General features: G+C 52.0%; 4 protein-coding genes across 4 annotated transcripts; 2 read left to right on the top strand and 2 right to left on the bottom strand.

Moving 5' to 3' along the window:
• Nucleotides 1-66: 66 nt before the first annotated feature.
• On the bottom strand, nucleotides 67-1,091 carry PV08_12067 (uncharacterized protein; the record flags this gene model as incomplete). The annotated part of the gene is made up of 2 exons (XM_016386374.1): nucleotides 67-504; nucleotides 564-1,091. The coding sequence occupies 2 exons, from the start codon at nucleotides 1,089-1,091 to the stop codon at nucleotides 67-69; spliced, it is 966 nt and encodes a 321-aa protein (XP_016229896.1).
• A 528-nt stretch (nucleotides 1,092-1,619) lies between these two features.
• PV08_12068 (uncharacterized protein) lies at nucleotides 1,620-3,982 on the top strand (the record flags this gene model as incomplete). The annotated part of the gene is made up of 2 exons (XM_016386375.1): nucleotides 1,620-2,399; nucleotides 3,014-3,982. The coding sequence occupies 2 exons, from the start codon at nucleotides 1,620-1,622 to the stop codon at nucleotides 3,980-3,982; spliced, it is 1,749 nt and encodes a 582-aa protein (XP_016229897.1).
• A 943-nt stretch (nucleotides 3,983-4,925) lies between these two features.
• On the bottom strand, nucleotides 4,926-7,498 carry PV08_12069 (uncharacterized protein; the record flags this gene model as incomplete). The annotated part of the gene is made up of 3 exons (XM_016386376.1): nucleotides 4,926-7,128; nucleotides 7,179-7,332; nucleotides 7,381-7,498. 3 exons carry the CDS (start codon nucleotides 7,496-7,498, stop codon nucleotides 4,926-4,928), a joined length of 2,475 nt encoding a protein of 824 aa, XP_016229898.1.
• A 491-nt stretch (nucleotides 7,499-7,989) lies between these two features.
• On the top strand, nucleotides 7,990-10,858 carry PV08_12070 (uncharacterized protein; the record flags this gene model as incomplete). The annotated part of the gene is made up of 3 exons (XM_016386377.1): nucleotides 7,990-8,755; nucleotides 9,373-9,532; nucleotides 9,583-10,858. 3 exons carry the CDS (start codon nucleotides 7,990-7,992, stop codon nucleotides 10,856-10,858), a joined length of 2,202 nt encoding a protein of 733 aa, XP_016229899.1.
• Nucleotides 10,859-11,119: the final 261 nt, after the last annotated feature.

Consider the following 11,119-nt stretch of genomic DNA (forward strand, 5'->3'; position numbering starts at 1 on the left):
TAATATGAAGATCCCCCGAGTCGTCAATAGGGCCCCCGTTCATGACCTTAGAGAACCTAGTCGAGTTTAGCCAAGGCCTCGGGTGCCGTTTGCCCTTGCAGCACATGCGGCCAGACATTCATGCGGGCCGGAGTTAGCCCCAGTCCCTGGATCCGGCACCTTTCCTTCGATATCACTGATGTTGACTCCTCCGCCCATGATGGTACCAGAGATATTCTGCGGAAGACTGAAGAAGGAGTTAGCCACGTTCAGAGTGCCGGTGTCGTCACTATTCAAGGCCGAGATGAGCTGGGCGTTGTCACACCCAATGTTCATCATTGTATGGATGGACCCTTCTGGGAAGATGGTCATCTGACCAGACCGGAGAGTGGCTTGAACCGTTCGAGCGCCATTTTCATTGATCATGTAGGTTTGAGTGGTGCCTGAGATCGCTACCACAAAATTGGCTCCGCGTGGATGAAGATGAGGTGGAAGCATCGCGCAAGGACCGAGATTAAGCACTGCCTGTATATTCCATCAGACACGAGGTCGACCACGATGTCGTCATCCAACTGAGTGCTTACCAGCGTCAAACCGAGGCCGACAGTTGCAGGGAAGGTCGCCGCGTTGGCATTGATCACTCCACCGGGCGAAAAGGTGTATTTATCCTGCTTGGTAAAATCGAAAACCCAGTCCTCGTCCTTGGGAAGGAGTTTCAATCGATCCAGATTCGTATTGGCAAGCCGGAGCTTGGCGACAAGACTCGGGTCTTTGTCCTTGTCCACGGCCAGTGCCAAGGAGGCAAGGACAGCCAAAACAATGAAGCCGAGTCCAAAAAATGCCATGATGTAGGGTCTGCGATCCCCCAAGCTCTGCAATCGAGAATGACGAGGTGTCTCGGACTGGGTTGGGTTTGACTTCTGAGACGGGGAGGGTACGGATTGCTCGGTGTTGTATCGATGAGACTTCTCCAAAGCGGCCTTTTTGCCTTCTTCCGAAAGGTCGTCGAAGCGAACAATGGTGTTCTTGTCCAGTTGAGCAGCTTTCCTGGTTCTGCCCTTCGAGGACTGAGATCTTGATATGACCTTGGGGAAAGTGGTCGGAGTCACCATGTTCGGCGTCAGTTAATATAGTGGTAGCTGAAGGGCAAAGCAATAATATAGTACGAGGTCATTAACCGCCATCACTGGACTGTATACTGCCCGCTGCTCGGTCGGATCTGCTTGTGGATCTCTCAGTCACCAGCTGAATTCCAAATCAATACGAGATCCACCGGATGGAGGGATAATAGCCCTTGTGAGAGTATTTGTCATATTGAGCGTAGGAGGCCACTGTGGCCACAGCCCCTGCTCCAGAAGCACTTTCACTGGGTCCCAGAAATTGCCCCAGATAAACCTATACGTGCATCTCACACATGAAGCCATCAGTACCGCGTATGAACTGGGTCGGACACCATTAATTGCAGCGTTCCACGCCCTTCTCGAAATCTAATGAAACTGTCGCGGTCCGGTACCCACCCTGTCGACCACGGTGCTGACCGCAGCTATATTACCGCAGTCTGCAGTCAAAATCTCGGCCTACTTCACATTGTCTTGTTGTGTCGATGTTGTCTAACAGCAACTACCAAGGTGCGATATAACATGTCTACCTCTAAAGATGGCTATCTCCTATCCCGCAACTTCAACGCCTCATCCAGGTTGACCGCCCAACACCTCCTCATTTGTCGAAGGACGGCATCCTTACTTGACTCTCGTATTGCAGTTGGCGAGACAGGAGACCCGGGGCGTCCGTTGGTAATTGCGGACATTGGATGTGGAAACGGTATATGGACCATCGAATTGTCACAATCCAGCAACTGTCAGGTTGTGGGGCTGGACAGCTCGTCAGAACTATTTCCACCCGATGACATATGGCCCCGCAACTGTACTTTCGACACCTTCAACGTCCTCGCTCCAGTGGAGAGAAAGTACATTGGGGTATTTGATATCATCAACATTCGATTGTTAGCGGGTGGCCTGGGCCGTAGGGACTATGATCGAGTCCTCGCCAATTTGAAGCTCATGCTACGCGAGGGTGGATGGCTGCAGTGGCTTGACATTACGCCGCCATACATCCTCACCTATGCAAGAGAGGCTAGTCAAACCTTACCTGTTTCGATTGGCTGCGAAATGCCACGAGTCGTCCAGTCATTGGGATGGCTAGGTCACTTACCGGACTTGCTGAAAGAGACGGGCTTTACACGGGTGGAAAGCAGCAGAACTCAACCACAGGGCGCCCTTCTCAAGCATGAGACCAACAATGTTCTACTAGCATTGTCAGAGATACGCGATCATCTTCGTCACTGCCCCGATCGCGTGGGCGGATTTGAACGAGCTTTTGACGAGGTCTGCAACTTTGTCGTCGAAGGAGGATTGGTGGCCGTAGCTCTCTGTACTACTATTGCTCAGAAGCCTCGGACGTGAGGACATATTCTCTGTATATCACGTAATTGGAGGATGCTGTTGACGTCAAATTTCCTAATTGGCTGAAAAAGGTGATTGTTGTTGTGATATGAGGCTCAACCGACTATCATGGCATGGACAAAAGCCTTGTGGAATGATTCCGCATGCTTGGAAATTGTAAGGAAGCTTCTAGTATGTTACTTTGATGTATATATACTTCTACTTCCCGAGGAAGTAGAAGGAGAGCAACAGAACAATCAATGCTTCCACTGCTGTAATTCACAACAATTGTATGTGAGTTCTGCAACCAGAAAGACCGCCTAAAGCCTATAATAAGGACTACCGAAGCTGCAGTAACGTACAATATATCCAAGATAATTCCTATGTAACTATCCCGCCGAAAGATGGTATCACGTTCATCTGCCACTGCCATTTGGAGACCATCAGCTGGAGATATTGCTTGCATGATGGTTCTCGCGCTCCTATCCTTCCTCGCTGCCATTGACTCTACAATTTTGGTAACTGTTCTTCCGGTACGGTACTTGGGAAGTTGTTATGGCTCTGCCACAGTGTGTACTGACTGACATGTCTAGCTCATTACTCGCCAGCTACGTGGCACCACGATCTATGCATTCTGGACTGGCACCTCCTACCTCATGACTTCCGCGATTGCGCAGCCCTTCATCTCGACGATATCCGAGCGATTAGGCATCCATATGAGAATGATCTGGTTTTCTGTCAGTGCGTTTGCTGCAGGCTCAATCATCTGTGCCCTGAGCCGGGACTTCATTCCTCTGCTTGCTGGGCGATCTTTACAAGGTTTGGGCGGTGGAGGCATCATTACGCTGGTCCAAATCATATTTGCTCGACTCGTTCCTTTGAGAGAGCGACCTAAGTGGTTTTCTATTGTTCTGACCACCTGGGCCGTCGGAAGTGTTGTTGGGCCATTCCTCGGTAGTGTCTTGACAACGACCTCCACCTTTCACTGGATATTCTGGATAAATCTGCCTATCTGTGGACTAGCGCTGGTCGTCATACCGTTCACAATTCCTTCTTTTCGACCAACGGCGCAATGCTCCTGGTCAAAGGTAGACTGGGCAGGCGGAGCGATATTTTTCACAAGTTTAACCAGCGTTCTCCTTGGACTATCTTGGGGAGGGGTGACTTTTCCATGGACCAGTAAATGGACTATATCCAGCATCACACTTGGGTTTTGCGGAACGCTTCTATTCGGTATCTGGGAACATAACTTCCCAAAGTTCCCTATCTTCCAATCCTCCTTGTTCAATACAGCTTCAAGGATTGCGCTATACTTCTGTTCCTTCTTACAGGGTCTTATTGTAAGTGCAAATGCCTTACGAAAACGCCGGGAGACTGAAACATATACTAGCTATTCTGCCTCTTATACTACGTCCCGCTCTACTTTGCCTCTGCCCAGCAACGAACTCCGATGGTGTCGAGTGCCTGTGTTCTGCCCCTTTCATGTTCATTACTACCGGGAGCCGCCATCACATCGCAAGTCATCAGCCGCACAGGCGGCTATAAATGGATCCTCGTCGTAGGTTGGATTCTAACAATTCTGGGCTCGGGCCTTCTTCTCCTCTTCGAAGAGGATACCGGACCGACAGTATGGATTCTGATCCTTCTGATCATTGGAATTGGTAATGGGTGCCTTTTGAGTGCTCTAAACTATCATGTCCAGGCAACAACCGATCCAAGCAACTCTGCTTCAGGAGCCAGTATGTATACATTCTTTCGCAGCCTTGGAATGTGTGTCGGTGTGACAGTTGGGGGAAACGTGTTTCAAAATGTCATGGCACATTTTCTGTCCAAAGCAGGCGTTTCAACATCCATTGCCAAAGATGCTGAGGCTTTTATCTATGAGCTCACTCTTCTCGATAATACAGATACAATGCTGCAAAAAATATTGCACGCCTACGTTGGTGGACTTCATGGTGTATTCTATATGCTTCTGGGCGTCAGTATACTCGGTCTCATGGCAAACACTTACATTTACGTATATAGCGTTTAGTCGATATCAATAATGTACTCGTGAAGACTCGAATGAGACCAAGCGGCAGCCAGTTCTGATACAATACCTGGCACCATCCTTGTTCCATGTACACATAATTTGTACTGTCCTGTAACTGGATATACAGATCTTCCCAAAACCTGCCTACCCCCGTGCAGACATATATTGGACTTCTCCAACTGGAACCACGCTTAGCTGCAGGTCAGACATATCCAGATCGGGAATGGTCTGCTCTGTTCTACCCACGAATCAGCAACGAATACCTTACACTGCGGTATCTTCAATACAGAACGATACAAGCCTTCGTAAATCGTGGCGAGCAAGTAGATGAGCATGATACAGCGTCAAGCGGCAAGAAAAATTCGGTCACGGATCTGCGAATGTGTGTATAGTAGCACAGAGCTTTAACTTAATCTGTCGTTCCTTTGGCAAATCTCGAATTAGAAGGCTGGCTACTCATCAGACGGAAGAGATCATTGCTCCATCCTCTTCAACAGCGACGATAGATGTTCTCGACAAGCCGCTGTAGTGGGATGATGTGCTCCTAGGACTCTATCGTAGCCTGACACGGCACGCCGATAGAGATCCAAAGCCTGCTGGAAATCACCCTTGACATCAAGTAGATAGGCGAGATAGTAGACGCTCGTTAACGTGTCGGGATGATCCACCCCTAGCTCCTTGTCCCGTCCCGCTAGTGCTCTTCGATTCATCTCCTCTGCCTCCTTGTACTTCCCTCGATCTGCCAGCACCGACGCCAGATTGGCCACGCTCGTCAACGTGTTGGGATGATGCACCCCTAGCTCCTTCTCGCAACCCGACAGTACTCGTCGATTCATTTCCTCTGCCTCCTCGTACTTCCCTCGATCTGCCAGCACCGACGCCAGATTACTCACGCTCGTCAATGTCGAGGGATGATTCACCCCTAGCTCCTTCTCTCGTCCCACCAGTGCTCGTCGATTCATTTCCTCTGCCTCCTCGTACTTCCCTCGATACTGCAGCACCAACGCCAGATTACTCACGCTCGTCAATGTCGAGGGATGATTCGCCCCTAGCTCCTTCTCTCGTCCCACCAGTGCTCTTCGATTCATCTCCTCTGCCTCCTTGTACTTCCCTCGATACTGCAGCACCAACGCCAGATTATTCGCGCTCGTCAATGTCGAGGGATGATTCACCCCTAGCTCCTTCTCCCATCCCTCCAGTGCTCGTCGATTCATCTCTTCCGCCTCCTCGTACTTCCCTCGATACTGCAGCACTATCGCCAGATTGTCCACGCTCGTCAACGTATCGGGATGATTCACCCCTAGCTCCTTCTCATATCCCACCAGTGCTCGTCGATTCATCTCCTCTGCCTCCTCGTACTTCCCTCGATGTCGAAGCTCTACCGCGAGACTATCTATACTACTTAAGGTTTCAGGGTCGTCAGCTCCAAGAACCGCCTCTCGTGTCCCTAAGCTACTTCGCGCCATCCTCTCGGCCGCTCCATATCGCCCAGCTTCCGATGCATACCACGACCCCCGGTATAGAATCGTCGCCCATGTAAGTCGATGCTTCTCGCTGGCCAGCTGATATCCTGTAATCGCCTCCACGTGCGGAAACAATACTTGACATGTCGGCCAGTTCGCGTGATCTCCGGTCGGAAAAGCTTCGCCGAGAATATCAACAAATCTCTCCTGCCACCTCCCTAGCTCGCCATGCAGCTCGAGCCATTTCTTCGTCGAAAATTGTACCAGCCGGTGCATATCGAACGAGTTTTCACTCACGGCAGGGCTAATCAAATGGTACGCTCGTAACGTCGTAATGTCCTCTTCAAAGTCAATATGCCCACCTCTATCTTCGACATACTGTCCACGAAGAAGGTGGTCTGGAATCGCTTCGCGATCGAAGAGACTCATGAGCGACAGCAGTCGCGCCGCCGAGTCCCGTGTCTGCCGGATATATTCGAACGAGATGTGCCACGTTGTGATGATCGAGCTCGATGCCCGTCCGTCTCGCCGGGGATCGCGAATGTCCAGCTGGAGGAGTTGAGCTCGCTCATCGTCACTCCTCGTCAATGTCTCGAGGTACGTAGATAGGGTGATGCGTGGCGCACGTTGATTAATGTAGGCAGCGGCTTGGGTGATAGCCAATGGCATATAATCCAATTGCTGGACGAGGTCATCCAAACTGCTCTGCGCCGTGTCTGCGCCGTGACCCTTGAGCTTCTTCCTGAGAAGCGTCACTGCCGTGTCTCCGTCCATCGGTCTCACCTCGAGAATGTCATCTTCGTATTCAATCAGTCCTTCCACGACTTGTCGACTGCGTGACGTGATTATGATCGATCCATTAGCTGACGTGGGGAGATAGGCGGAGAGCGAATGCGCAACAAATGATGTAGGCGCTCTTTGTGGTCCGTGTCCACCCGTCCCGCCATCCCACGGCTCGAACATTACCTCAGAGCTGTCCGCATTGTCCATCACCATCGTCCATCGCCCGTTGTTTTCATCCGACAACCATCCATGGACCATGCCCAGAATGTCGGCTTTCGGCTCGTGCCACCCCGCCAACTGCACCCGCTCAGCTATCGCTTTGTAGCTATCCGCAAATCGAGCCGCGCTACTCGCATGCGCCCAGAAGACCCATCTGTCTGGATCCTGTTCGCGAGTGCGGTAGGCACACTCGATGGCAAGCTGTGACTTCCTGGTCTACACTTCAGCTCATGCGCGCGGTCGGCACATCCAGACTCTTACCCAACGCCTCCCAGTCCCACTAGTCCAATACGTGCCGCCGGTTCGAAGGCCCGTTGCCAGATGTCGTTAAGGACGCCGCGCTCCACGAAATCGCGATCGCGGCGGAAGGGGATGATGGCCGATGGGGGAGGAGGCGGTCGTGGTGGTGGTGAGGCTAGTACTCGTCTCAGTCACTGGCATTCATCTTAGGGAACACTCTCACTCAATCCCGCCGCATAAAAGTGGTTAGTTTGTTGACCGAAGAAGGCGCCTTGTTGAAGACCACTGTTTGTCGTTCCTTCGAATGTGGTGTTAAAGGCCTGTACCGGTTGTTGAGCCATGTGGAATGACAGCCCAACACTGGAAGGACAGCTCTTCCAACATTATTCTGAATTACATGAATAGCATGAGATTTTGCATTGAGCCTGCGATGGGCGATGGCCTGTTGATGTGCTTGTGGTTCATATGAAGACTATTAGAATGCAGGGGCAACATCCCCTTACTAGACTGTCCTGTAGTGATCTATCACCTCAATTGAGTGGATTCCAGAGCCGCCCAGGAGCGCCAACCCTCGAAGATTGCCGCCGTGCGATCACGAGTGCGAAGCTCTTATTTATTTTCAGCTGAAACGCGCATCTTAATATGTCATTGGTCGAAACAATGCGCCGGCGGAATTATCGGCCGACGCTCACGTGAAACTTCCGTTGTCTCCCCTCCACACGCACTCGATCTTTCGATTTTGCCTCTTTCGCGGACGCCTCGATAAACCGATCTTCCTCTTTAGATCCCAAGTTGGGAATTTATAGATATCAGAAAACGGGAGAAAGCTAAGATGGCTGAGGCCGCTGGACTCGCCTTCGGCATCTTGGGCGCCTTCAATGATGCCATCCAGTGTTTTGAATATGTCCAACTAGCCCGCAACTTCGACCAAGACTTCCAGACGGCCATTCTCAAGCTCGACATTGCAAAGCTCCGACTCTCTCGATGGGGTCAATCAGTGGGACTAGATCAGGTCGTGGAAGGCACGCAATCTCTCCCAGGCGTGTCTGGATCTGCCGATGATCATGAGAAAGCCAAAGAATTGCTCGACCAGATTGTGGGACTGTTCGAGGATGCCGAACGCACGTCGGCCAAGTTGAAACCTCTGGGGAGTGATACCAAGGTGTATGACACCAACCATGATTTGGATGAGGCTACAACGTCGCTCCACAAGAGGCTGGAGATGCTCTCACTCAAGCGGTTCAAGCCAGGGAATATATTGAAGAAGGCGAAATGGGCTCTGCACAAGGAGAAATACTTCAACCGCTTGATCCAGGATACGACCGAACTGGTCAGCGGGTTGATTGAGCTTTTCCCCGCGGCCCAGCCCAAACAGAAACATCTATGCGAGGAGGACGGGTCTGAATTAGCATCGGACCAGAACGCGTCGCTCATCGCGCCCATCGTCGCTGAACAAGATCCTGAGCTCAGTGCTGCCATCAAATCTCAGCATTCCGCGGGAGCACAAAACTTTAACATCACCTTTGCTGGGAGTCATAACTATGGCCTTCAGCAAGGCTACTTCTCAGGCCAACAGACCAACAATTTTGGAGCTCAACGTTCTTGAGGGACAGTCTCCACACGTTGTGCGTGTCTGGGGACCATGGCAGGGCTTCACGGTCGACTGGTCTAGTGTAAATTGACAGGTTTAATCACGTATGCGCCGTGGGATAAAAAACAGAACCGTATCTATTCTGGTGGAATATTGAGCAAAAACTTAGAGTGTGAGATGGCCTGTCGACCAGACAGCATTGACCCACCCAGCTCGCTCGCAGGTTCCCCGCACGGTGGGCAGATGTCGAGCTCCTTGGCAAGTCGTTCATTTGAGCTGAGGAGGGTTTCGGAGGCCCATCCTTTACTGTCTCAGGCGATCCAGCTTTTATGCGCTGTCCTTCTTCCAATGCGATCACTTTGCCACCGCTATTACTGCTCCAGCAATCACGTTGCTTTGAGCCAGCCCTACTGTAACTCCCAACAGAATAATGGGCAACGGTGGTTGTGCGGTTGAACGCCAGTCCACATGAAGCCCACTGTCTCCGCAATACACTTCGCAGACACGAGCAACTATGGGGCTCAAATTGGCGAGAACCAAGGCACAATCACGAATTATTTCGGTGCCGGTAGGAGATGCCCATCTCCGAGTTGACAATATTCACTGAGAACTTCTGCTTTCCAGCCTCACCGCCTCCACGCCCGCCTCCTCCCCCGTCAGCTAGCATCCCTTTCCGCCGCGATCGCGATTGCGATTTCGTCGAACGTGACGTCCTTAACGATCTCTGGCAACGGGCCTCCGAGCCGGCGGCACGAATTGGGCTCGTCGGTCTCGGTGGAGTCGGGTAAGAGCCTGTGAGTTGACATGTCACTACGAGGCTGATACGGCGCCCAGAAAGACGCAGCTAGCGATTGAATATGCCTACCGCGTTCGAAATGAGTACCCCGACAGGTGGGTATTCTGGGTGCATGCGAACAGTGCGGCCCGATTCGAGGAGAGCTACAAAAAGATTGCGGAGCGGGTGCAGTTAGCAGGATGGAACGAGCCGAAAACGGATATTCTGGGGATGGTGTATACATGGCTCTCTAACGAGGACAACGGGCGATGGGTGATGGTGATAGACAACGCGGACAGCCCTGATGTGATGTTCGAGCCGCGGGACTGTGCAGGTCGTACGCCCGGACAACCGATAACGGCCTTGTCTTCCACCAGTCATTCCTTGTCAGACTATCTCCCCTCGTCAGCGAATGGGTCGATTGTGATCACATCCCGCAGCCGAGAAGTCACCACGGGACTGGTCGAGTACGAGGAGGATATCCTGGATGTGTCACCAATGGCTGAGGCGGAGGCGGTTACTCTCCTTACAAGGAAGCTCAAGAGACAGGACGTAAACACCATCTCCCACGGAGACTTGAGACGTCTCGTGCGACGGTTGGACTACATCCCGCTAGCCATTACCCAAGCAGCTGGTTATATCAATCAACGGGCTCCGCGCATGACGGTGTCTAAATATCTGGAGATTTTAGAGGGCGGCGACCAGGAACGAAGTAAGCTCCTACTGACGGATATTCGAGACCCGCGACGAGACGGTCAGGCGTCGAATTCGGTCATTGCGACATGGCATATCTCATTCGACCATCTATGGCATAGCCGACATTCAGCGGCGCGACTTCTCTCGCTCATGAGTCTGTTCGACCGTGAAGGCATTCCTGATTATCTCCTCCAAGATCGGTATCTCGACGACCAGTCGGAGGAGGCGGATTTTGAAGAGGATATCGCGACATTGACGGCATACAGCTTAATTGGCGTCGGCTCAACGAGCAACGTCTTTGAGATGCACCGACTGGTGCAGTTTTCGACGAAGACGTGGCTCGAAGTTCGTAACGAGTTGACTCCATGGCAGGAGCGATATGTTGACATTCTCGGGGCGGTATTCCCCACCGGGGACTTCGCCAACTGGCCGACATGCCAGATCCTATTCCCACACGTCGAAGCTACGAACGGATATCAACTGACGAGCAAGGAGCATCTTCTCATGTGGGCGACCATTCAACACCGGGGGGCATGGTATGAACTGGAAGTCGGGCGGTATGGAGTGGCGGAGAAAATGGTGCGAAGTAGCTTTATGGCTCGAGAGGCGATTTTAGGCTCAGTGACGCTCGAACGTTAGAAAGCCTAGACTATACGGCAAAGGTGCTACGGTACCGAGGGAAGTATAAGGAGGCAGAGGAGATAAATCGACGAGCTCTAGTGGGATATGAGAAGGAGCTGGGCGAGAATCATCCCGATACGTTGATGAGCGTGAGCAATCTGGCGTCGGTGCTGCAAGATCGAGGGAAGTACGAGGAGGCAGAGGCGATGAATCGACGAGCACTAGCGGGCAGCGAGAAGGAGCTGGGCGAGAATCATCCCGATACGTTGATGAGCGTGA

Source organism: Exophiala spinifera (genome assembly GCF_000836115.1).
Source record: "Exophiala spinifera strain CBS 89968 unplaced genomic scaffold supercont1.14, whole genome shotgun sequence".
NCBI lineage: Eukaryota > Fungi > Ascomycota > Eurotiomycetes > Chaetothyriales > Herpotrichiellaceae > Exophiala > Exophiala spinifera.